Here is a 26,986-nt window from a genome sequence, read left to right as displayed (position 1 = left end):
TTGTCAGTACTATATGGGATGATTATATTAAAGACTAGTACACTACAATTTATGTTCAATTTTTTTATTGAATTAAAGTTAGATGAAACAGTTAATTAAGTGGAGAACAAATAGCTTTGTAATAATTTATTATGCGATTTTATAAATTTTTGTTTATTTGATAAGATTGAATAAACAATTGGGGTTGTTTTAATAGTTTTACAACTTATGAGATTCTTATGTTTATGAGAAAGTATACAATACAAAAATTTCATATCGCATGTCCAAACAAAACTTCAACTTTATCTCATGATTTCATATTATGATATTATATCATGATTCCATATCGCATGGCCAAATGGGCCCTAAGTAATTACACAAATATTCCTAAGATATTTACGAATTCTCCTTATAGTTTGAAATAATTATATTTTATTTTACTAATTAAGTAATAATTTTTCATATCAGATTTCAAGTCAGATACACCTATATACATGTTTTTTTTCTTTCAAATACACTAAAATGGGAAGAAGTGTGAGGGATAACAGGAGGGAGGCGGACAAGATTTGTCTATGTATCTCAAATACATGAGAATCACACTAGATACACACCAGATACATGTATCTGGTGTGATTCGCATGTATCTGGAATACCATGTACGTGAGCAAGATAGGAGAGTGGCGTGCGAGATGCGAGGGAAACAAGCAAGACTCATTTATGTATCTCAGATACATGTAAATTCACTTAGATACAATGTATCTACAACAAATTACACCTAGTTTTAATCTCATGTATCTCGAGATAGATGTATCTAGACATATTTAAACACACCATATCTAGTAAGATTTGTAATATTGCAAGCTAGCGTGTATTTAAGTAATTAGCTTCCAAAAGTAATAAAGTTTTGTAAGTTACCCATATTTTTTAGGGAGACATTGACAAAATAGGCTCTCTTTTTCTTTGGATTACTAAAAGGGAAAACTTCATAAAAGTACAATGATATAATGGGCATAGCATTAATTTTATTAGTTTATGGTCTAATTACGTATCTTTCCGTGAGTTATTGAAATTTTCATTTATGTCAGATTTTGACCTCTAGATACATATATTTGGTGCATCCATATACATAGGGTCAAAATTTGGTGTAACTTGTTCAAGATACACTATATCCAAGTGAATTCACATTCATATGACTCTCACTCACCTATCTCCTCTCTCGCTTGCCAGTTTCGCTATGTTTCTGTATTTCATAATGTATCTAGTATCCCAGATAAATATCAAGTGTGATTTGTATGTATATGCGATATTCAGCCTCTCTTGCTTGCCTCCCTCATATCTTGTTTGCCTCTCTCCTTATCTCCCTCGCCTCTTTCTATAACAACCCGGAAAACTAGTAAGACCAAGCTAGATCCTAACGGAAACTAGTAAGTGAAACTAGAGCCTATCGAGTTTGTTTTTGAGTTTGGTGGGAGGTTTGGAAGTGTAAAATAGTTCCCCGAGCCTAGGTTGAGAAGTCTAGGGATCAAACATCAAGGTACAACCCCCCAAAGACCAGCCAAGGGTCTTTGAGGGGGACCTTAAAGTCTAAACCCCCAAGGCTACCTAAAACCAAAAAGCTGCCAAAATGGGGCCACCTACGACCAGTAGGTTGACCCACGCCCTGTAGGTGGGGGTTCGTGGGTCAGAACCCAAAAATGAAGAGTTGCAAACCCCACCTATGAACCTGCAGAATGGGGCATCACTCCACTTACGGTCCGTAGGTCAAGGGACTTCAATGGAACCTGCAATTATGTCCAAGACTAGGCCTAAGGTGGGTTAGTTTAGGTAATTCATTTTTAAGTTATTTTGAGTAGGGGTCATTTAATATAGTAATTATACATATATATAAACTATTTTATGTCATTAAGCACCTCATAAATTTATTATAACCCAAGATCCCAAATCAAGACCCAACTACCCTTTTCTTCAAAAATCTTCTCTCTAGAACCTCCATTAAAGAACAAAGAAGAAGACCAAGATAGAGCTTGAAGAAGGACGATTTTTCATACAAATTTGGTGGGATTCTACACCTAAGGTATGGAAGTTTTCATCCTTGGGTAGCTATCACCCAAGGAGCCCCTTCAAAATATGTTTTTAAGACTTCAAAAACCTAGGGTTTTATTCTAGTCATGGGTCTTCTTCCAAAATGATTTCAATTGTTTAATTATGATTTATTATGGTTGATTATGCTGAATTGAGATTGGATTGATGGAGTATTGGTGAAAATTCCCCTTGGACCCATGATTTCCCCCACTTTACTATATTGACTTCATGATGAGGGAATTGTTAAATATTGGCCCAATTATGTGATTAATGGTTGTTCTTGATGTAATTACATGATTCTAGTATAATCAAACATGTATCCTTGATTAACCTAAGATCCTATAAGGAAACTGATATAGTCTAAGGTTATGTCATGAAAGAGGCAAATTGAGGGTTAGATGTGACCTTCTAAGAATTATGAACTTCTTGATGAATTGCCTTAGATTAGATCACCTAGACATAAATTCCTTAAGGTAAAGCTTCAAGATATGAATTGACTTGATTATGACTTATATGATGTATCATGGTTGTGTAGTATTGAGATTGAGTTTATATGTTCCTAATATGACTAGAATTGATCAAGAATGAGGAATGTGGTTAGGTTACCTTAAGAATTAGGTATATATGATGATCATGTGAGGCATTGCTTGAGATTAAGACTTGTAGTATGAGGATGACTCCTAAGGCTTTAAGGGTAAAATCTAATATTAATAAGTTAAGAATGATAAGGCTTAGAGAAGGAAGTTATTATCTATGTTAAATTGTATATGGAATTGTTGTGAAAAGACTTCATCGACATGACCTCTAATATGAGTATATGAGTTTATGCATGGAATGAATGTTGTACTTGAGTCATGATTGTATCTATTTTCATGTATTGAATGCTAGATATGTTGACCTAATATGACCCTTGAATGCAACATATGATGTATATGCATGACCATGATATTATATGTATGTTTATGAATACTTTGAGGATAAAGTGTCTATTGTGATAATGTTGTTGTTGTGTCATTGGAAGGACAATCACACACACATATGCATGAATATGATTATGATGTGACTAAGGTGTTTCTTATGATTCACTTGGAAAGTGAAGATCCTACGACTATTGTGTAATTGTGGTAATTGTTGAAAGGTCATTCTCCCCTTACCCTTACACATGTTTATGTATGAATTGTCTAGGACTATGATTATGTTTTTGTGTTGATTGAAATGATATTCTCATGAACTCACTATGAATACGATGTGAAAGGTTTACTCACATGTTGATGATACTAAGTGAAAGGACATTCTCACTTAAGGAATCTATGAGCTATTATGATGATATGTTGGTTTGAGTGCCTAGTGCATTCTCTTATGACCATGAACTTAAGTAAAGACTTAATATGACTTTTAAAGGGAATTATGCTTAGCACCGAGTGGATAGGAGTATGAGATGGGTTCCTTCACGCTAGTAGTTGGGTTCCCAATACGGTGTCTCATGAGATGGAAACCCCCAAGTTAGTAGTTAGCGTTTCTAGTAGCAATCTCCATATCCCATAACTATGTGCCCACGTAGGGATATAGCTGGTGGATCCACCTAAAAGCTATTATGTACGTTCTACCCTAGGTAAGTTTGACACCACTTTTCGGTGTGAGGGTAGAATACCGAATTTCATGTAGCTCACATGGTCTATGTCGGTTAAGGCTAAATTTCCCTATATGACAAGAATATGAATTATGATAAGAACATGAGCATGTTCTATGGTTCCTCAAGAGGATCTACTTAGTATGAATGAGGTATGAGACTTCATTCATGCATTGCACAAGTAGGCTATGAGAGTGGGCATGATATGTCTCTTTATGATATGATGATTATGAGTTAAATATATGTTTTTTTTATGAATTATGAATATGAACATGAACTATGCTTATGACTTCTGAATGAGTTTTACTTAGTGTGAATGGGGGTATAGTACTTCACTTATACATTGCACAAGTAGACTAATAGGTGATGGCGTGGTTCTCTTATATTATGAAGACTTATGGATTATGTATGTATGAATGTTAAGGTTGACTTCACTTGTTACATGTTATGAACATGAATGACTCCTTACTTATGTATGTTGGCTATGAATACGGCAAAGTAAGATATGTATGTTGTTTGTGGCTTAAATGTGATACTTAACATTTGGTAGGGTTATGGGATCTTACCTTTGCATTGCACTAGTGGGGCTTGGGTTGCTTATGTGTTTGTTTGACTATGTGTATGAACTATGTCATGTGACGATTGGTATATGTATTATGTTTATGTCAGAGACTATGCTTGTTATTATGATGATATCTCTTATGCTATGATGAATTGTATGTGAATTGCTTTATGAGTTGCATTCTCCAACTATTTCAAAGATGATGTTCAAAAGTGGCATATAACATGGTTTCAAATAAAATGTCCCTTTTATGCATGTTTTAAGAATTTTTATGCATGACTTCCATACTTAGTACTTTTTGTGCTAACCCCATCTTTCTACATTTTCTACAAGTGTAGGCTTTGGAGATATTGCATTCCATCCTCGTAACTAGGACCATAGTAGATCAAGAACAAGAAGATTGGCGAGTCCTCATTGTATTCGAGGGCTAGACCATATGTCCTTTATGTATTTCTTTTCTGTTTTAGACTTCTGTAAGGGCTATGTCCCTAAGATTGTATTCAAGAGTTTTAATCGAACTATTATAGATGGTTTTAGACATAGTGTATAGACTCTCTCATTTTTTAAAAGACTTCGATCGTAAAGAAAAATTTTAAATTCTGCACTATTTTCCTATGATCTTATGTCCATGATTATGCTAAAGGCTTGTATAAGACCTCTTCGGGGTCAAGTACGCTGTGTTACGTCTAGGGGGTACCCCTGGGTCGTGAAAAACTTGGTATCAGAGCATAAGGTTTTAGGATAGTTTTTAGGATGTCTCCAACCACAGTAGAGTCTTGTTCATAAATGTGAAGCGCGCCACATTTTATGAATAGGAGGCTGTTGGATGCTTAGAAACTTCACTTCTTCTTCTCCAAGTCGTTCCATAGATCTATAAGATCTTTCTTATCCCTTATCTGATGGTCTTTAGGATGTGACTATTATAAGGGTTTATGCTACAATGAGTGAGGGAGAAAGGTTGGTTATGATGCCAATTATGGCTATGTGACTTAAGAGATTTGAGGTAATAAATTGTGATATTGCTTTTAGTGTGAATGATGCTTCATGGTTGCCTTTATGTTATGAAAGGTGTTTAGAATAACTTGTGTAGGCTTACTCCCAATGGGGGAGATAGTGTGCCTACCTAGAAATGTGATTGTGAGGTTATGTTTAGTTGTTGGTAAAACCCGACTTAGTCATGATGAGTTTTGAAGTATGTTGATGGATTGGTTGAATAGGGTGTTTGAGTAATGCCTAGAAGGGTAGAAGTGTAATTTACCATTGTTTAGAATCATCTTGTGTGATGGATGCAAAAAGCTTAAGTGATGACTTACTCCGACCTTAGAATTGAAAGAAGTGATGCTTGAAGAGTTTGTATTGGTTTGCTCCCAAGGGGGAGATAATGTGCTTAGATAGCAAGGTTGTTGAGTATTCCTATGTTCATGAATTAGGGTGGCTTAAAATTCTCACCTTAAGAGGTAAAGTGAGTTTGAAGAGTTTAGTCCCAATTTGGTAGGCTCTTATGAGACCTTGAGTGGTATTAATAAAGTTGCTTGTGAGATAGAATTACAAGAGAACCTCTCATTTAGAAGTATCAATTGGGATCTTAGACCGGCAAATTAAGAAATAAAGGAGTAAGAAAGTGCTCCCATGAAAATGTTGGGGAGTGGTTTTGCAGTAAGGGTTTTAGTTGAGGGTGCTTATTTGGGAGGCCTAGGGCCAATGAGATGTCCCAATATCCTTATTTTCCTTTCTATTCCTCCTCTAGCTTAATATGATAAGTTCTCCTTGACTCATTTCATGATCGTGGAGTCTTGGATGTTATATGTGTCCTATGATTTCCTTACCCTATAGAGTCACTCTTGTTAACCTTAGTAGAATTTGGGTGCATGGTTGATAGACCTTTATTGTTTTGGAGCCTGATAAGGTTATGATGAGCTTTCGTAAAGCTTTGAGTTTGTTTGAAAGGAGTAGTATTTGAGGTTTTAGTAAAGGGGCTTACTCCCAAGGGGGAGATCATGTGCTTAGGTAGCAAAATTGATTGAGAGTCCCGATATCTTCATCTCTTCTTTCTACTCCTACTCAAGCTTGAGACCAAGAGTTCCTTGTGGCTTGTTTTATGTCTAGGAATCATGAGTGTTTTAGAAATTTCCATGATCTCCTTATGTTATGCATGCTCTTGAGAGATTCTTGTTTTGTATAAATGAGTTTCTCATGATTTATAATTTCCTCATGTTGTTGTGCATTTTAGTATGGTCATGGCATACTTGACTTCATGAGATGGTTTGATGAACATGCTTTGATGGTGCTTTGATAAAATGGCATATTAGCTCTATATTGTTGTGATGAGCTTGCTTTTAGTGGGAAAATGAAGTTCCTCCTATGATTATGTGATTGAAGATGTTTAAAAGAGTTGGTATAGGCTCACTCCCAAGGGGGAGATGGTATGTCTAGCTAACGATGTGGTTATGTGCTTATGTGTTGCCAAGACTTCTTTATATAATGCATATTCATGAAAATTTGTGTTTTTAAAGGAAATGAGTTTATGTGAATTGTTTCTCTCATGTTGTAGTGCTTTGAGTAAGAATTGTTTATTGTACTTCATGAGAAGAATGCATGAGCATGCTTTAGTTTGGAGTTGAGAAATATCTCTTTGAATGAAATGTTGTTTTTGAGAATGATTTGTATATGAGCTCCATGAGAGGATGTTGAGCATATTATGACTAGGAGAAGGTAGTTCCTCCTATGAACACAAGATATGATGCATTTCATGCATATTAGGTTGGTAGATGTAGTTCCTACTTCTTTATGTTGCATTGATTTTGTGTTGGTTTGGAGTTGATAATTCCTCATATAAGTTGAGCAATATTGTGATTAAAGTGTCATTCGAGGACAAATGTTCCTAAAGGGGGGATAATGTAACAACCTGAAAAACTAGTAAGACCAAGCTAGAGCCTAACAAAAACTAGTAAGTGAAACTAGAGCCTACGAGTTTGTTTTTGAGTTTGGTGGGAAGTTTGGAAGTGTAAAATGGTTCCCCGAGCCTAGGTTAAGGAATATAGGGTTAAACGTCAAGGTATGAACCCCCAAAGACCAACCAATGGTCCTTGAGGGTGACCCTAAAGTCTAAACCCCCAAGGCTTCCTAAAACCAAAAAGCTGCCAAAATGAGGACATCTACGGATGACACCTACCACCAGTAGGTTGACCCACTCCCCGTAGGTGGGGATTTGTGGGTCAGTCCCCAAATATGAAGAGTTGCAGACCCCACCTATGGATCTGCAGGACGGGGCATCACCCCACCTACGGTCTGTAGGTCAAGGGACTTCAATGGCACCTGCAATTCTATCCAAGACTCGGCCTAAGGTGGGTTAGTTTAGGTAATTCATTTTTAAGTTGTTTTGAGTAGGGATCATTTAATATAGTAATTATACATACATATATATAAACTATTTTATGTCATTAAACACCTCATTAATTCATTATAATCCAAAACCGCAAATCAAAACCCAACTACCCTCCTCTCCAAAAATACTCTATAGAACCTTCATGAAAGAACAAAGAAGAAGACCAAGTTAGAGCTTGAAAAGGGGAGCTTTTTCATACGAATTTGGTGGGATTCTACACCTAAGGTATGGAAGTTTTCATCCTTGGGTAGCTATCACCCAAGGAGCCCCTTCAAAGTACGTTTTTAAGACTTAAAAAACCTAGGGTTTTATTCTAGTCATGGATCTTCTTCCAAAACGATTTCAATTGTTTAATTATGATTTATTATGGTTTATTAAGATGAATTAAGATTGGATTGATGGAGTATTGATGAAAATTCCCCTTGAACTCATGATTTCCCCCATTTTATTAAATTGACCTCATGATGAGGGAATTGTTGAACATTGGCCCAATTATGTGATTAATGGTTCTTCTTGGTGTAATTACATGATTCTAGTATTATCAAACATGTATCCTTGATTAACCTAAGATCTTATAAGGAAATTGATATAGCCTAGGATTATGTCATGAAAGAGGCAAAATGAAGGTTAGATGTGACCTTCTAAGAATGATGAACTTCTTGGTGAATTTTCTTTGATTAGATCACCTAGTTATGAATTCCTAAGGGTAAAGCTTCAAGACATGAATTGACTTGATTATGACTTATATGATGGATCATGGTTGTTTAGTATTGAGATTAAGTTTATATGTTCCTATATGACTAGAATTGATCAATAATGAGGCATGCGGTTAGGTTACCTTAAGAATTAGGTATATATAATGATCATGTGAGGCATTGTTTGAGAGTAAGGCTTGTAGTATGAAGATGACTCCTAAGGGTTTAAGGGTAAAAACTAATATGAATAAGTTAAGAATGCTAAGGCTTAGAGAAGGAAGCTATTATGTATGTTAAATTGTATATGGAATTGATGTGAAAGGACTTCATCTACATGACCTCTAATATGAGTATATGAGTCTATGCATGGAATGAATGTTGTACTTGAGTCATGATTGTATCTATTTTCATGTATTGAATGCTAGATATGTTGACTTAATATGACCCTTGAATGCAAGATATGATAAATATGCATGATCATGATATTATATATATGTTTATGAAATACTTTGAGGATAAAGTGTCTATTATGATAATGTTGTTGTTGTGTCATTGGAAGGACAATCACACACACATATGCATAGATATGATTATGATATGACTAAGGTGTTGCTTATGATTCACTTAGAAATTGAAGATCCTACGACTATTGTGTAATGTTGAAAGGCCATTCTCCCATTATCCTTACACATGTTTATGTATGAATTGTCTAGGACTATGATTATGTTGTTGTGTTGATTGAAATGATATTTTCATGAACACACTATGAATACGATGTGAAAGATTTACTCACATGTTGATGATTCTAAGTGAAAGGACATTCTCACTTAAGGAATCTATGAGCTATTATGATGATATGTTGGTTTGAGTGCCTAGTGCATTCTTTTATGACCATGAACTTAAGTAAAGACTTAATATGACTTTTAAAGGGAACTATGCTTAGCACCGAGTGGATAGGAGTATGAGATGGGTTCTTTAACGCTAGTAGTTGGGTTCCCAATACGGTGTCTCATGAGATGGAAACCCCCACGTTAGTAGTTAAGGTTTCTAGTAGCAATCTCTCTATCCCATAACTATGTACCCACATAGGGATATAACTAGTGGATCCACCTAAAAGATATTATGTACGTTCTACCTTAGGCAAGTAGGACACCTTTTTTCGGTGTGGGGGTAGAACACCGGACTCTATTTAGCTCACATGGTCTATGTCGGTTAAGGCTAAATTTCCCTATATGACAAGAATATGAATTACGATAAGAACATGAGCATGTTCTATGGTTCCTCAAGAGGTTTTACTTAGTATGAATGTAGGTATGAGACTTCATTCATGTATTGCACAAGCAGGCTTTGAGAGTGGGCATGATATGTCTTTTTATGATATGATGATTATGAGTTGAATGTATGTTTTTTATGAATTATGAATATGAACATGAACTATGCTTGTGACTTCTTAATGAGCTTTACTTAGTGTGAGTGGAGGTATGGGACTTCACTTATACAATGCACAAGTAGACTTATAGAAGGGGTGATGGCGAGGTTATCTTATGTTATGAAGACTTATGGATTATGTATGAAAGGTATGTATGAATGTTAAGGTTGACTTCACTTGTTACAAGTTATGAACATGAATGACTCCTTAGTTATGTATGTTGGCTATGAATAAGGCAAAGTAAGATATGTATGTTGTTGGTGGCCTAAATGTGATACTTAGCATTTGGTAGGGTTATGGGATCTTACCTTTGCATTGCACTAGTGTGGCTTGGGTTGCTTATTATGTTTATGCTAGAGACTGTTCTTGTTATTATGATGATATCTCTTATGCTATGATGAACTGTTTGTGAGTTGCTTTATGAGTTGCATTCTCCAACTATTTCAAAGATGATGTTCAAAAGTGGCATATATCATGGTTTCAAATAAAATGTCTCTTTTATGCATGTTTTAAGGATTTTTATGCATGGCTTCTATACTCAGTACTTTTTATGCTAACCCCATCTTTCTACATTTTCTACAAATGTAGGCTTTGGAGATATTGGATTCCATCCTCATAGCTAGGACCATAGTAGATCAAGAAGAGGAAGATTAGTGAGTCCTCATTGTATTCGAGGGCTAGACCATATGTCCTTTATGTCTTTCTTTTATGTTTTTAGACTTATGTAAGGGCTATGTCCCTAAGATTGTATTCAAGAGTTTTAATCCAAGTATTATAGATGATTTGAGACATAGTGTATAGACACTCTCATTTTATAAAAGACTTTTCCGCACTATTTTCCTATGATCTTATGTCTATGATTATGCAAGACTTTTCCGCACTATTTTCCTATGATCTTATGTCTATGATTATAGGGCTTGTTTAAGACCCCTTCGGGGTCGAGTACGCCGTGTTACATCTAGGTGGTACCCCTGGGTCGTGACACTTTCCCTTTGTATCTATATATTTCAGAGCGCATATGGTAGCAAAAATACAACTATCGAGGTAATCTGACTTGAAATTTTCCTTATGAAATTATTAATTGGTGAGACAGTATGTAATTACTATAAGGAGAATTAGTTAATATGGAGGAATGTTTGTGTAATTAAGTAATTTTTCTTTATTTAATTTACATCGCAAAAATCCAATCTCCCAAACCATAATTCGGTATACAATATCCTCTTTGTTTTAGTATATATATATATGGGATAAGGGTCTAAAAAATACCCCAACTTGGGTCGAATTTGCTGTTGCGATACTAAACTTTCATAAGGACCTATTACCTCCCTAGACTATTTAATATCGTATTTTTTACCCCCTGAACTATTTAATAGTGTATTTTAAAGGTAAATATGTGCCCACGTGGACACATTACTATTTATAATTTTGCATTATTTTTTATGTCCACGTGGGCAAATATATATGTTTAAAATACAGTATTAAATAGTCTAGGGAAGTAATAGGTCCTCATGAAAGTTTAGTATCGCAATAGCAAATCCGACCAAAGTTGGGATATTTTTCAGACCCTTATCCCTATATACCCAGTAAATAACAAATTACAAAACTTCATATATATACTTTTATAAAAAAGATTTAAAATTTGATACACAATACTATACACCAATATATATTACTATATAGGAAGAGGGAATAACTATTCACCACAAGTCAACATGTGTTCCAATAAGAAGAGGGAATAACCAATATATTTATAAAAAGAAATGACATATAAAATAAAATGGAGAGAGTATTGGTTTTTGAAAATGGGAAAGGACAAAATACATATACAATTAAAAGACATATAAAAAAAAGTTGGTTTAACTCTCAAACATAAAAAGTAACATATGTTATTAAAAACTTTAATAAAAAGTACTATAATTTACAATAAATAATAACTTAAAATATACAAGACAACAAAAAAATGACTAATTTTTGTACTGCTTGTGTCACATAAATTAGGATTCGGATGATTTTAAAATTTTAATAATAGCCGAAAAATTGAATGATATAATTTTTTTAAAAATAACCGAATGAATCGTCCTTCGATAACCCTAATGTTACTTCTACTCTGTTTATTTTTACTTAAATTTACAAAGATATGCTTCATTTCTACCCTCAATCTTATCGCTACATTTATTTGCTATTTAAATTGAAATTAAAAAGACAAATGACAAATAAGTTTCTATATTAGCTCACTTATGAGCAAAATATATTATAACAATCTTTACTAATTTTATAACAATACATAAACTATACTCCCTCCGTCCCATATTAGATGGGCACTTCCAACTTTACACGGTGATTAAGAAATCATTAATACATTGGAAGACTTCACCATTTTGTCCTTTGTTTATATCAATGCACATTGAAATGAGTTACAAAAAATACACATACAATATAGAAATGGTCATATTAATTGTAGGGGTAAAATGGAAAAGAATTAATTAATTCTATCCTAATTTAATAAGTGCTCAAATAATATGAAAAAAATATTTTTAGTAAAATTTTCACCTAATATGGGACGGAGAGAGTAACAATATAACTTTATTAATGTTGCTGCCCGGGCTTTCTTTACTAGTAATATTATAAGAGACTATAATTGTATACAATTTTATACACTATTATACAAAATAAATTTTTGTAAACTTTGCCACTTGATTTCTCTAAAACAACAAGATGAATTTTCTGAAAATTTATATAGGAGTAGATTTAATGATGGTCTATAGTCCCCAACACGTGAGGTATGAATCACAATAGAATTTAATTGAGAAATATCCTAGAAATGGTTGGGACGTAAGGTGATATGTTAGGTAATTAGGTATGAATATTCATATTAGTGGTACTTACAAGTCCAATATAAATTATTAAAGTAATATTTTTCATTGTTCCTCACAAAACAATTCAATTTATGAACAATAATTTGAACGAGACACATTACATTTTAATTAACATTCAAAGGAGAGTGTTATAAATTTATTGTATTTATTAATTGAAGTAAATTCAGATATACATGTACGATACTTATATTATTTGTATAAGAAAAATGACATTCTCTCCCATATTTTTTTGGTCTATATCTTGCCTAATATTATTCTTTATCGCTCATATTTCACCACAAATAGTACTTTTATTAAACTTTAAAACACTAAGTATGACAATGATGTTATGAAGTTAAAGAATAAAAGATAATTGTGGAAAGAGTCAAATGTCACACATTCTGTTGGAAAAAAATTCCAACAGAACATTTTCTGATGACGAACATAATATAATGACTTTTTTTCCCCAAAAGTAATAGTATTTCAAAAACATTTTGTGTACTAGACACACCAAAGATCATAATTACAACTACAGTTGCCATGAATTTAAACTCGAATAGTGCTTAGTTAGTGAGCAAGTACCCTCAGCTTGTAGGTCGAGACTCTAACACATACAACAGTTATGTCTCAATCTCAAGCAAGTAGAAAGAAACGTAAAAGAAAAAAGAAAAGACTAATAAGTAGTTCAATCCAATATTAGACTAGAGAAACAGTTAATTTGACAACATATACAACAAGGAGTATCTCGTTTATCTTTCCTGTCTGTATTAAAATGAATGTAAGATTACCAAAATTAGAAGGCTTAGTCCACTCTCTCCATGAGGATATAGTAGCAATATCAAACTCCTAATATACACCAGAGAACCGTCATTTGTTTTCCAAATAGCAACGGCCTTCGGCACTGTACATTTGACAAAAACACTCTAAAAAGAAGCATCATAATTGGTGCCATCTTTCCAAGCATGTCTTGGGAGAAGTGCACCATGTTCACTCATACTGCCCCTTAACCTATAGAGGGCTGGTTTACTCCGTACAGTCCTCAAAGGACCTGATCTGTTGCCATGGCTTAATAAGCCAGCCTCTCCACCTAGATTAAAGCTTGAAGCTGAAAACGGTCTGTTTTCAAACTCTTCAAGTGGACCAGAACTATAATCCATTGTCATGAAATTGGAGGCTTGTCCATATGTTAATCTTGGTGTAAACCCACCAGCATTCCACCAACTGCTGTCAGAAGGGACACCTTTGAAATCTGAATCTGGCAAAGAAGACTCTTTCTGGCTACATCCATCAGCACAAGTTTCATCATTGTCGTTATAGATGAGTTTGAGAGCTTGCACAACTTCTCCCATAAATGGCCTTTGAGTCACCTCTGGGTGCACGCACATTGAAGCAATAGCAGCCACCTTTGCCATATCATCAAAGTCATAGGTTCCAGCCAAAGAAGGATCCACAAGTTGCTCCAAACCTTCTCTAGTGGTTAGAAGAGGACGTGCCCAAGTTACCAGGTTTTCTTGTCCAGGAGGTTGAGACATATCCACAGGTTTTCTTCCAGAGAGAAGCTCCAATAACACAACCCCATAACTATACACATCGCTTTTAACAAGGAGGTGTCCCGTCATAGCATATTCAGGAGCAACATACCTGCAAACCCAGTAAATAGGGAATGTTAGCAACTGCTTTATAGCACAAATGCAGGTGCAAATGTACTCTTTGCAGCACAGATTGGAGTTGCAAATAAGGTCGAGTATAAAGCTGGTTTATGTACAAAAGAACTAAAAATAAAGAATCAAAGAAAAAGACAGAATATATCTGTTAGGACAATTAGAGGCGAAAAAAACATGAGGCCTAAGAAACTAATTTAAAAAATGTAACAACAGGATTTCGCAATATCTAGGAGTATTGATCACAGCCTGATGCATTAGAGAACAACAGCCTTGGGCTGAGATAGTCATCCTCTTAGTAGGGTGAAGAATTTCAGGACAATATTGGCAGTGGATAAATATCCTTGCAAATAAAGCGCTAACCCTCACAGTTTATCTTTTCCACTTTTGTTGTTGGAACTCAATTCAAAAAATATACAGGAAGTAGTCTCACACTATCTAGTCGTTTTCTGTAACATCAATATCTTTATATCAGCACAAATTCCAAAATCAATTTCACGAATTACACCTCCAGAACACAGACAAGCATACTTGACAAAGGATTTCACATGTTTTTGTTAGTTCTCATAAAAACTTCCTATAGATGATCCAATGGAACCAATAGAACTTAAAATGGTGATGCTTTAGTATCATACTTCCGTTCATTTTTTTCTTCATTTTTTTCTCTAATGAGTATGCTTCACTAGCATACCACACATTTGTTATACTCTTATTTGAGTGAATTGAGACCACTTCAAGATTAGTCATGATTAAGAGATAATATACCCAAAAGTTCCCATGACTCGAGTAGATACGTGGTCACTTCCTTCGGTTGCTTCCCTTGCTAACCCAAAATCTGAAACCTTAGGGGTGAAGTCCTCTTCTAACAAAACATTGCTGGCTTTGAAATCACGATGAATAACACGAGGATTAGAATCTTCATGAAGGTAAGCAAGTCCCCTTGCAGCACCAAGAGCAATTTTTAACCTCACATCCCAATCAAGTGGCCCTTTTATCCTGTCTTTTCCTGAAATATAGCAGTAGAGTACTGTTAAGGAGAATCACACGATAATATGTTTTACTTGCCAAGGCAGAAAGACATTTTTACACTTCTAGTTGGTAGAATGCTGAAGCATTTAGTTCACGTAGGCAAATTATTATCTGAACCTATTCTGGTAGTGACAATCAACCAGGAAGAATGAGACGAAACAAAGTCCTGTCAGCTTGGGTGGAGTTCTTCACCATTGGGGGCAGCAAAGCAGAAGAAAGGAAGGAACATAAATGCAAAATGTGAAAGGAAAAAGGTAGCTAGGACCACCGCAGAAACTGCAGACAAAAGAAACAAGAAAAAGAAGAACTGGTCCTGGTAGGGGAAAGGAGTTGTGCTGGCTCAAAACTAAAAGAAGGAAAAACAAGGATGAGGTGCATACAATGCCTTCCCGAAAGTCAAAAGATTTGCCACAGAATGAAGCTCAAAGAGTAAAGTAACGTCCTTGGCATACCTCCTGTAAAGAATTTGCTTAATATATTAACTAAAAATGTCTCAAGAAACATGGCACTGGTATTAGCAATAGAAAGGAAATGAGTAGTCAAAGAAGCACAAATGGACTGCCATAATTCTTTCACATAGGATGACTAAGTTATGAATGTGCTCTGGACTGCAAGATTAATACTAGTGATATAGAGGAACTTTGAATAGAAACGAAGGTAGGGGATATAAAGAATATACCATGCAAATGAGACTCCACACTACCGTTCCGAACAATTTCATATACCAAGCTGCGAGTCCGCTCTTCACCGCATATACCAATTAATTTCACCAGATTACGGTGATGCAACCGGCTTAACATCTCAACTTCAGCAATGAATTCACGATCTCCATTCTGGTTATTATCCCTAGTAAGTACTTTCACAGCAACTTCTGTTCTGTCTTCTAAGATACCATGATAAACACGTCCAAATCCTCCTTCACCTAAAACCCTTTTTAAACTAAACTTGTCAGTTGCCTTCTCAAGCTCTGCAAGTGTAAATGTTTTGACAGAAAGGATAGAAGCGGGCATAGCAGAAATGAGGGAAACCGAGGTTGAGCTAGCTGGGCTACTTGATATTGTTGACCCAATTCCTGCAAACCAAATATGGGTGTTCATTTGATCTTCATGACGTACAGAATTGAGAAGCTTAGAGAAGTTAAAAGTCTTTAATAATACAAATCAGTGTATTATTTTTATTTTTATTTTGATAAAGAATACAGATCAGTGTATTATTTACAGCAGAAGATGATAAAATGAATTTTCTTCTCTTTTATACATATATTAAACATTAAAGAAAAAGTAGTGTGGGTAAATTAGACATATTTCCAAAGTCACATATCTGTTTCTTCACAGTAATATCCCACCTTCAAAGGTCACTGATGAGTAATTTAAAACAAGGAAACAAGTACCTACCCTTGCCAGATCTCTTGTGCATAGATGATGTAAACACAGGACCAACAGCATTTGATGGTCGGCTAGTCCTCCTGCACTTTAAGAGGACAACCAGTGCACCACAACATACCACCAACAGTACTAGTGCTGATGAAGCAATGAGAAAAATGACTCGGGGATTCATTTTCTGGCTCTTGTTTCCAAAGTCAGCCGTAATAGGGAATTGTTGATCGACAGCACTTCCAGTTGGACCGTTACCAGAACCAATGCCAGATGGTGGAGAAGAAGGCAGCCCTGGAATAACTTAATTAGATTATATTGCACCATAACTCCATATGTTAAAAGGAAAATAATAATAAACAGTTCGCATTATACCTGGATACATAATATGCATCACATCATAATCCCCAAACATCGTTCTATTGAGAGGCATCTTCTTTTTCCAGAATCTTTCATAGATCAGCATAGCTGTGGTGTTATCAAACTTATCCTCCAGGGGAACCAAGTTAATATCAACAATTGTTCTTTCTTCATTTTGATTATCAGCACTAGCTCCAACTACAACAACTTGACTTGGACGTAGATAGGTGTCTTTTGCAACCTCAATACCCAGATCTCTAACCACAGGAAATATAGAATAAAGCGACTTGTCTAAGAGAAGTCTGACTTTCATTGGAAACACACAAGTGCAAGGTGTAACAAAAGGAACAGATGCAAATGGCTCTGCACAGACCTGGCCACAACCTGCAAATTTGTTAAGAATATTCAACATCAGATATCATGTATGAGGAACATAACTCTAGGATAAATGATATAGAGGATTTAGATTAGCATGTTAAGCATGTCAATGATGATTTCAATTAATATCACATACAAAAAGGGAAGGTAGGGGGGAAGATAAACAAATAAAGCCGTACTATCCTTTGGGCTCTATTATGCTATTAAGGAATTTGTTGACAGTTGATATGTAGCAAACAAACATAAATAGAGCATTCCTTTCACAACCAATACATAAATTCAAATGGAATCTAAATCTTTTTCTGATTAGCTATTTAGCAAACTCAATCATGTGATTATTGCTAATTAATTTAGTTGTCTCTATCATCCTTACTATGCAACTAATGCCACCCCTCTTTCATCTGTTTTGACCTAATTAATTCTGACACCAAACTCAGAAAGATAATGAAGGCACAGAAGCATAATAAAGAAAAGAAAACACAACATTAACACTTTCCCTCTCTGTAATATGAGAACAGTTAAATGTGAAATATTCTCCTCACACTGAAAGCATTTCCACTACTTAGTTTGCCTCAACTCTAATTGTCCTGATGTCATCCAAAAAGCAAGGAACCTTAGAAGCAGAAATCAGACAGGTCCTAACACAAAACCAATTATGTGCTAGATTTTTGTTTAATTTCACAAGACCTACATGCTACTAGTTGGGACACCAGAGGGAGAAGTTTTCCTATATTTCACATTTATTAAGTACTTTTCTTACTTGACCACTGATGTTCGGCATTAATTATCTCTCATTTAAGATCCTTTGCCGTTATTTGAATAAACTTTGATTGCCCCGTGCTTATTACGTGTGTTTAAAGTGTAGCAATAGTTTTCAAGCTACTGAGCTAGAACAAATGATTTGGAGCTTCAAAGTCTGAGTAGAAGTGCAAGAAACTCAAACAAGATTGAGTCGGGGTTTAAGGACATACATGTGAAGGATGGAAGAAAATTGAGAACATGCATGCAAAACAGCGTGCACAACACATCGCTCCAGCCTTGCATGATGAACCTAGACGAGTTGGTGGAGCACAGGGAAAGTTGAGCATGCACGACGCTGGGTGCATGTAGGCAAAGTTGGAGCTGATTTTTTGCAGTGTTTTATTTTAAGGGTGTTTTGGCGCGGAGTATGTTGTACACGTTTAAAATAGGTTAGAAACTCATTTTTGAGGGAAGTTCGACCATAGAAGAGCAAAAACTCCTGCTGATCATAGGTTTCACCTAGTTTCTTTTTCTTCCATCTCATCTTTGTAGTTTTATGCTTTTCGAATACTCGTGGTTCTTTCCATGATTATGAGTGGCTAAGTTCTTAATTATGGGGTTCTGGATTGTTCATGAATGTTGATGTTAAATGGTTGAATTGATCGTGTAGATTATATCATATGGGTTGTTTGCTTTGCATTGTTTGCAATTACTTAACTGTGTAACTAGCAATAAGGTACTGATTCGTAGATTGGGTAAAGGTACGAACAAAGTGAATTCCCGATTAGGGGGAGCGAATTTGTGATTAAGCTAGACATAGCTAATCGGCCCACTTGGTTGATATACAGGAAATATTAAGGCATTCTTGTTAATTCTGCACTGCTAGACATAGAGAGTTAGATAACTTGAATAGGCTTGCAATTGTTTGACAAAATATTGCAGTAATATAAACATTGTCAACCAATAACCTAGATATCGTCAAGTAATTAGTTTAACAGGAAAACTCAGCGGGATTGATGAAGATTCTGTAACCCTAGAATATTCTCATTTATTGTTCAACACTTACTTGCTCACATTGTTGTGCAAAAGTTTTCAATTTAATTGCTTATTAAGTAATTGTAGCGAGTACTTAAAAAATATTCAAAAACTCTTGGAAAAACAGTTGAATAAAGAATTCATTTCAGTTTGAACAGTACTAGCTAAAAATAAGTCCATGTGGGTACGACATTCTACTCTTATCATTATATTACTTAAGCAACTACGTACACTTGTGTAGTTGGACCACAACAATTTTTGGCACCATTGTCGGGGACTTAGAAATAGCTATCTATCTAGTTTAAGATGTTATTTATTAATTGTTCAGGTTTTACTTTTTGTTCATTGTTTTTGTTTCCTCAGGTGTTTACTCTGTGTATGCAAAGAAGCAGAAGCTTCCTCCTTACAATCCTGAAGCAGAGAGAACTCTACATAGGTTAAGGAGGAGGGTTGAGGCAAGAGCCAGCTAAGTTATCGAACTCTTCACTTTTGGTGCTGCACCCGTGTTGACATGACATGGGATCCATGTCCGATTTGGTCAACTGATTTTGGGTACTTTGACCAAAATTGATGGGGAAGTCTGGACAGTTTTAATGATTTTTGTAATCACTATAAAGCTAAGGTGAAATTGAAGAAAATAGAATACCTTTTATATAGAAATTTCTATGTCACTCCTTTTTCTTTAGTCACCTTCCAGGATTCTCCTCAAGTTCTCCCCATAATATCTCATAATTTAGGTTTTTACTCTATTTTTAGATATTTTAATTATTATTAGGCGAATCCCCACACTCGTACCCATATATGGATTCATATCCCCAAATCTTAAAAATTAGACCATGAAGGATCCAACCTCTAGATCCGCACCCATATCGAACACCCGCATCCGAGTCTGACCAACTTAGAGAAATAGAGTTGCAGCAAAGCTTAATATTGTGGAACAACCACAACAATTGGAATGGAAGCCGATCAAGTACACCCCGTGATTGAGGCTGCAAGGCCCAATCTGGCCAATATTGGCCTGACAAAAAGGGCCACTTTGAACAGATGCTGCTAAGTTGCTTGGACTCAGGTGCATGTGTCCGATACGGGTGCAGATCTAGAGGACGGATCCTTTATGATCTAAATTTTAAGATTTGGGGAAACGGATCCATGTATGAATATGCGCATGGAGATTTGGCTAAAAATAATTCAAATATCTAAAAATAGAGTTATAAAACCTAAATTATGAGATATTATGTGGACAACTTGAGGAGAAAATATTGGTCTAGAGGAGAATCCTAGAAGAAGATAAAAGGAAGGGAGTGACAATAGAAATTCATATATAAAAGATTTCCCATTCTCTTTAATATCACCTTAATTTTTATTTTTTTACAAAAATCATTGAATCTGTCCAGAATTTCTCCCTCGAATTTGGTCAAAGTACCCAAAACGGTTGACCAGAACGAGTATGGATCCCACACCCACGTTGTGTCAACACGGGTGTGGCAGTGAAAGTGAAGAGTCCGAGCAACTTAGGAAACAATAGAGGTGCAGATCATCCAATTCCAATCTCAGGGGCAGCCTGTAGGTCTCTCGCAATCTTTTGTATCTTAGCATGCATGCTCTTATCTAATCAGATGTTAAGAAAATAATGTTTGTCTCCAAGCCACAAGGTTCTCATTCATCCCCAGTACCCCTCTGAACCTCTGAATCAGGCATCCACGTCTCTCCTTATCTTTTGTTCAGTTTGTCTGGTGATTAGCTACCCAACTCGAAGATTGATAATTTAAATGTGCAGAATTATATATTGATGGTCATATACCATCCATCTAAATCTAACTTCATCTTATTAGAGCCTAAGAAATACCCAAAAAGAAATCTTATAAGAGTCTAATTTGTGAGAATTTACAATAGTTTGGATATTATGTGCAGCATCTTAGCGGATGGGACAATACTTCCATAGTCTACGTAGATCAGGGCCCTAAATGTTTTTGTATTAGGAAAATCACAAAGCAGAAGAAGATCCCTTTGCAGCCTACTATTAAGTTTATGATATCTGGATTCTCTATCTTATATGTAGAATGCCCTAGTTCTGTGTAGCACATTATCAGCAGTAAAAAACATGAGGTGCTCAGTGTTAAATGGATTGATATATTGATCATATAACTTTTTACTTTTAGGAGTAGAATTAAATCTCATGTAGGTCCCCTGTCCTATGCAAATTGCATTAACTTCCCATTTTAATAAAGTGGATAATAATTTAGAATCACAGGAAAGAGACTCATAGGAGATCAATTCAGTAATGAGAGTAATACATTTAGGAACAAGAGTAGTACATCAAGAGCACATCTGGTTTGAGACTTTAAGGTATAGGAGATAATACCCTCCGCATAAAACAGTGCATTATTAATACAGCCCTTGGCTATCATATTTGTTTCGTGCAGAGATAATGCATGCATAACGTCTGCATTATTCTCAGAATTCAATCCAGAATAACATTAAACATATTAGTAATATAGTTAGGACTTAGGAGTCGTTTGGTAGGGTGTATAAAAATAGTATATTGCTAGGATTAGTTATACTTGCATTATTTTTTATCAACTGTTGGGTTTGTTGTATTAAATGAATAGGGTGTATAAGAATAAGAATAGTACTGGTATTTTTAATACCATGATTAACTATGTATAAGAATAGTACTGAGTAGGGTGTTATATAGGTTGAAAACACTACCAAAAGGGATTAAATAATACCAAATATATTACATATATTATTTTGCCTAATACCACCTACCAAACAAACCCTTAGAATACCATAGTTAGTCTTAAGTATCACACTTTTTACGTAAATAACAAAATACACGACAAACTATTTCTTGTTTAGTTAACCATCTCTCACTTATTAATCTCTCTTTTGTTTCCAAACTGCTTGTAGTGTGGATTTCAGAATATAAGAATTTTTTCCTATAATAGATTTCACATCTAAAATCAGGATTTCATTATTCTTTATTTATCTAAAATATTTTAGTATACCCCATTTTATCTTTCTTCTTAAAAATTGTTATGTATTTGAGGTAATTGAAAACTAGTAGTATATATTTTAATTGACATTTTATTGCATTACACTAAATATTGCTAATCACAAATATAGTTTTATCTCAATTACATATGGTAGTAAACTGGTAATAGATTGGGTAAGGTTTAATTATTGGCCAAGGGTGTTTTAGGAAACAAATCTTTATCCAATTGACACATACATTTTAGACCATCCGCATTATATTTCCGACCGGAACTGAGCATCCACCAATAAGTACAGTACTTAAGTCTATATATCACCATATTACAAACTCCCTACCTTAAAATCCTGTGCAACTTATCAGAAAACCAGACAACCCTTTGAGGGTAGAGAAAGTATGTAGCTGCAGTGCTAATGAGGATGAGGGGGTTCGTGGGCAATTCTAGACATCTATGAAATAAGTTAAACAGATCTCGATTGTAACATATAAGCGGACAATTATAACCAATATACATGCAATACACATGTTATATATATATATACACACACACACACACACATATATATACACACACACACACACACACACACACACACACACACACATATATATATATCCCTCAAACACAGCAACATTGGCCTTCATCCTATTTGCATTTCATTTTTGCCTTTGGTCCATAATTTGTCCTAAAGTTGAAGTAATGAAAGAGAGTAGCATAGGATTGACAGGATATTATCAATTACAACAACAATAATACCTGAGCCCACTGCAGGAGATGGGGAAACACGGGCTCTCGGCCGATGATGACGATGATGGTGATGTCCAACCACTCGACTGGCAATTGGAGCAGCAGCAAGACCTAAAGATTAGAGTTCCCCATCAGTAAAAGCTCAAGAAGTTCAACAAGATGGTGTGGAAAGAGCAACTCTCAATACCTTGAGATGCAGGGGAAGGAGCAGGCGCCCTGGAGGGAATCAGATGTGGTTTAAAATGGTGTCTATGCGGTGCTGACATTGGAGCAAATGAGACATGAGTTGACACTAATCTTGCTGCAAAACAATGTAAGAGATACTTAAGTATGTTCCAGATTCACATTTATCACTAAATTGGTATAACAAGTGGCTTCTCTAATCAGTCAACAAATAACAACACAGAGCCATAAGAAGCAGAATTTGAAGAATCAACCTTACCATCTTCTAAAAAAAGTTTGCTTGCAAAGTAAGGCTTGTTTGGCGGTAGAGTAGGAGACAGGTAAATGTGCGGCAATGTTATCCCTGAAAAGTTTAAAGCTTTAGAAGCAAATAAGTAACTGAAGTTCACATACAGAAAGAACAGCCAATCGTGCATGCACTAAATTTCACAGATTGAAAGGTATTATCTGAAAGGGAAAAATATCTTTAAAGTCTTGAAAAACAGGATAACTGAAAAGGAAATACTTCTAATTTATAGGCTGCAAGCATCCATTAACTAATGCCTGTCTACCTCCTTCCTTCAAAAAAGGAAAGGGCTTTCTTTATACATCAATCATGCTGCATTACCAATACAAGTTGCTGTCAACTATATAAGCTCTCTATTGTTATATCTTTTCAAACAGGAAGCGCTTTTGTGAATTCCAAAATTAGTCACCCTAGAACCTTTCCTCTAATTGGAGTGTGCATTTTAATTCAAAAACTCAAACCCCAACAGTTCTGAACTCCACAAAATGCCTGGTTAAATCCCACCCTTCCACACCTCCTAACTTAAGCAGAAATTTCATAACAACCCATCAACAAGTGAAAGGGTTATAAGAAAAAGAAACATGAAGCAAGTATATCAAAATGTGCCTAATCCCAGCTTATCTAGGGTTCTACTCAAGCAAAAGAAAGGGGCATTAAAAAAAATTACCTTGAGCAGTAGTAGTAAGCAGAGTGAGTAAAGAAAGAAGAAAGAGAAGCATCAAAGTTGGCATCTTCTCTCTCAAAATCACAATTCCCAAACACCATCCTCAGTAGTATCAAAGCATTCTTCTCTAGGGCTCTACTCAAACTAAAAACAAAAACACCCTCCATCAACTGAACTTCCTTCACTCAAATCCGAATACTGCATCTCTACAGCAAAATGCAGGTCCCCAATCAATCAATCGAATGTTCTACTTCACAGATCCATGAAATCCGGAAATGCCTCAAACAAGTACCACCACTGCTGCACAAAGAACAAGTTTTTACAAACGACAAATGATGGATCTCCGCTACGAATTCAGCTCAACTCAGCTATAGACAGAGAGAGAAAATAGATACAGAGAGAGAAAGTGAGAGAGAGTGGAAGGTGAGGGAGTGAGTGGGTTGGCTTTATTGCCGGTGTAGCCACCAGCACACTTGCTTTCGCTAATTGATGATTGTCTCGTACAAGGCCCACCTCTGCGCGTGTACAACACGTATTCATTTATTTATTTTTATTTTTATGGAAAAACATGTTCCCGCCTAAATTAGGATTATTTTTATTTTTTTGAGTCAAATATTGTCGTACTACTGACGTATGAACTCCAGGACCTCAAATCTGTCTTTTTCCCTTTTAAGTCCACCTTGGTCCTCTCCACATTATTGCAGCAATTTACTCTGGGATTTCAATATAAATTTAAATAGTAAATAAAAAATAATATTTCATCTGAAGTGAATTTTTGGGATAATGTATATTTATTATAAAAAATAAAAAATAAGAATATAAATTAAATTATTTTTTTTTTGTAAAAATGTAAATAGTGCAGTTTATTTCGTACTAGAAAATATAAAACTTCATTAACGGAAGGGTTAAATATGAAGAAAAAAATTAAGTATAAATTATAGGAACCACATATTATAGGTACTAAATAACATCATATCCCTTCTAGTTTTCTATTTACCAAAAATTCCTTAAAAATGATGTTTCGGGATACATAGTGTTGTGCACGAGATACATTAGGTTTGATACATTCCACATAGCGGGATACATAGCGTTGCACGGGATACATGCAGAATACATAGCGTTGTGCACGGGATACATAGGTATTGACTGTAAAAAATGTGGGAAATCTTTATGTATCTTACAGATTTTATTAATTGGGGGAAATAAGGGATTTTTGAAATTTTTGAAATAAGTTGGGATAAATGGATATTAAGGTAAGTAAATGAGTGTAGTTAAGTAATTTGTACAAAAATCAAAGCATTCATCTTAAGTTTTGAATAATGAAAAAAATCCAAAAAATCATTTAATATAGAATAGAGGAAATATTATTTCTGTATTTAGATCTATTTTTTTAGTATTTATTACGAAATTAAAGTTTTAATATTTGTTTGTACAAGTAATTACAAGGAAATACGAGCTTAGATGGACACATGAGAGATGAATAAATGAAAACATAATATAATTTTTTTATTTCTTTTGGAAATAAATATCAAAAACATACCTAAACTATTTTCCTTTTTTTTTAGTTTCAAACATAAACTATTAGGAGTGTGATTTTATACTTAAACTATTAAGGATCTATTTGGAAGACAACCAGGTAATTGGAATTGGTGTAAGCCTAGTAATTACACAGTCTAGTAATTACGAAACTGACATTTCTGTTTGCCATAGTGTAATTACAAGTGTATTGTTTGGTTGCACAAGTGTAATCATAAGGTTATGTTGAATTTTAAAAATAAAAATTAATTATTTAAAATTAATCATTTTTATTGGACAAATAAGGGCATTTATAAATGATATTAAATTGAATATTTAAGAAATATATTGTCTTTTAAAAATTTATTAATTAATAAACATATGTTCTTAACTAACATTATAAAAAGAAATGATTTATATTATTCAGTTTAGTATAATTTAATTAAATTAATCATAAAAACAAAAAGTACAAAGTTTATATGAACATTATGAAATGCATGTTTGACAAAAAGATTAATATTATAAATATCATGTCATAGAATTATAAAACATTTGACAAAAAAGTAACCTATCAAGTCTAACTTTAAAACAAATAGCTTGCAATGTGAAATATCAAGTCAATACTCCTAAAACAAATGAAATTGAAAATACAACATAAGTTCTAAATTCAAAACAAAAATTTAACATAATACTCTTATGTCAAATTTCAACATAGCATACATAAATATGATTTAAAAGAAAAGGAAAACGTAAGTCCATAACTTTTTTCAATAATGAATTCTACTTTAATTTAAAAATTAGAATACTAGTAAAAGTATATTAATGAACTTTTTTTATATATAATATGAAAAATTTTATGGAATCAGATGAAGTAAAGGTTGAAAATGAGAATGAAATGAAAAATAAATATTTTTAGAAAACATTAGAATAATAAAAATTAAAAAGAATTTAAAATAATAAAATACAAAGTACTACATTAAAATGAAAAATAGAAATAGAAATAAAAAGAAGAAATTAAAAAGTAATCTGCTTGCAATTACACAATAATTATCAACAATTCATAGCCTCACCCCTATGAATTGGAGAGTGTAATTACCTCCCGTCAATTACACTCAACTACTTATTTACCAGGTAATAACATGGTCAACCAAACAGGACTGTAATTACACTCAATTACAACAAACTCAATTACCAGGGTGGCATTCCAAATAGACTATTACTTATTAATTTGAGAAACACACATCAGTGGTGTGTGCAATACACTCTCATTTTTATTTGAAACAAACATTGTCACAAAAAATAAAATAATATTTTTTTAATATTAATTAAAGATTAAAGTATTATTATCCCCAAAATTTATTTTTCTTACCCACTCTATCACCTCCTCCCCTGTACCGCCCTCCC

General features: G+C 34.4%; 1 protein-coding gene across 1 annotated transcript; it reads right to left on the bottom strand.

The window, feature by feature from the left end:
• Positions 1 to 13,291: 13,291 nt before the first annotated feature.
• On the bottom strand, positions 13,292 to 24,475 carry LOC125870552 (receptor-like serine/threonine-protein kinase ALE2). The gene is made up of 9 exons (XM_049551008.1): positions 24,071 to 24,475; positions 23,377 to 23,460; positions 23,122 to 23,235; positions 22,944 to 23,045; positions 17,056 to 17,424; positions 16,702 to 16,974; positions 15,987 to 16,379; positions 15,044 to 15,284; positions 13,292 to 14,258 (listed from the first exon to the last, which is right to left on the bottom strand). The coding sequence occupies exons 1-9, from the start codon at positions 24,132 to 24,134 to the stop codon at positions 13,541 to 13,543; spliced, it is 2,358 nt and encodes a 785-aa protein (XP_049406965.1). The 5' UTR covers positions 24,135 to 24,475; the 3' UTR covers positions 13,292 to 13,540.
• Between the last annotated feature and the right edge of the window lie 2,511 nt (positions 24,476 to 26,986).

Source organism: Solanum stenotomum, chromosome 7, assembly GCF_019186545.1.
Source record: "Solanum stenotomum isolate F172 chromosome 7, ASM1918654v1, whole genome shotgun sequence".
NCBI classification, from domain to species: Eukaryota; Viridiplantae; Streptophyta; class Magnoliopsida; order Solanales; family Solanaceae; genus Solanum; species Solanum stenotomum.
The sequence above is the reverse complement of the archived record's forward strand: the minus strand, read 5'-3'. Positions and strand labels throughout refer to the sequence as shown.

Coding starts and splice junctions, on each gene's coding strand:
- LOC125870552 (XM_049551008.1), bottom strand. CDS start 24,134: ATGCCAACTTTGATGCTTCTCTTTCTTCTTTCTTTACTCACTCTGCTT. Junction 15,285..15,986: donor TGTGGAGTCTCATTTGCATG/GTATATTCTTTA, acceptor GCTATATTTCAG/GAAAAGACAGGATAAAAGGG. Junction 14,259..15,043: donor CGAGTCATGGGAACTTTTGG/GTATATTATCTC, acceptor CTGGGTTTGCAG/GTATGTTGCTCCTGAATATG.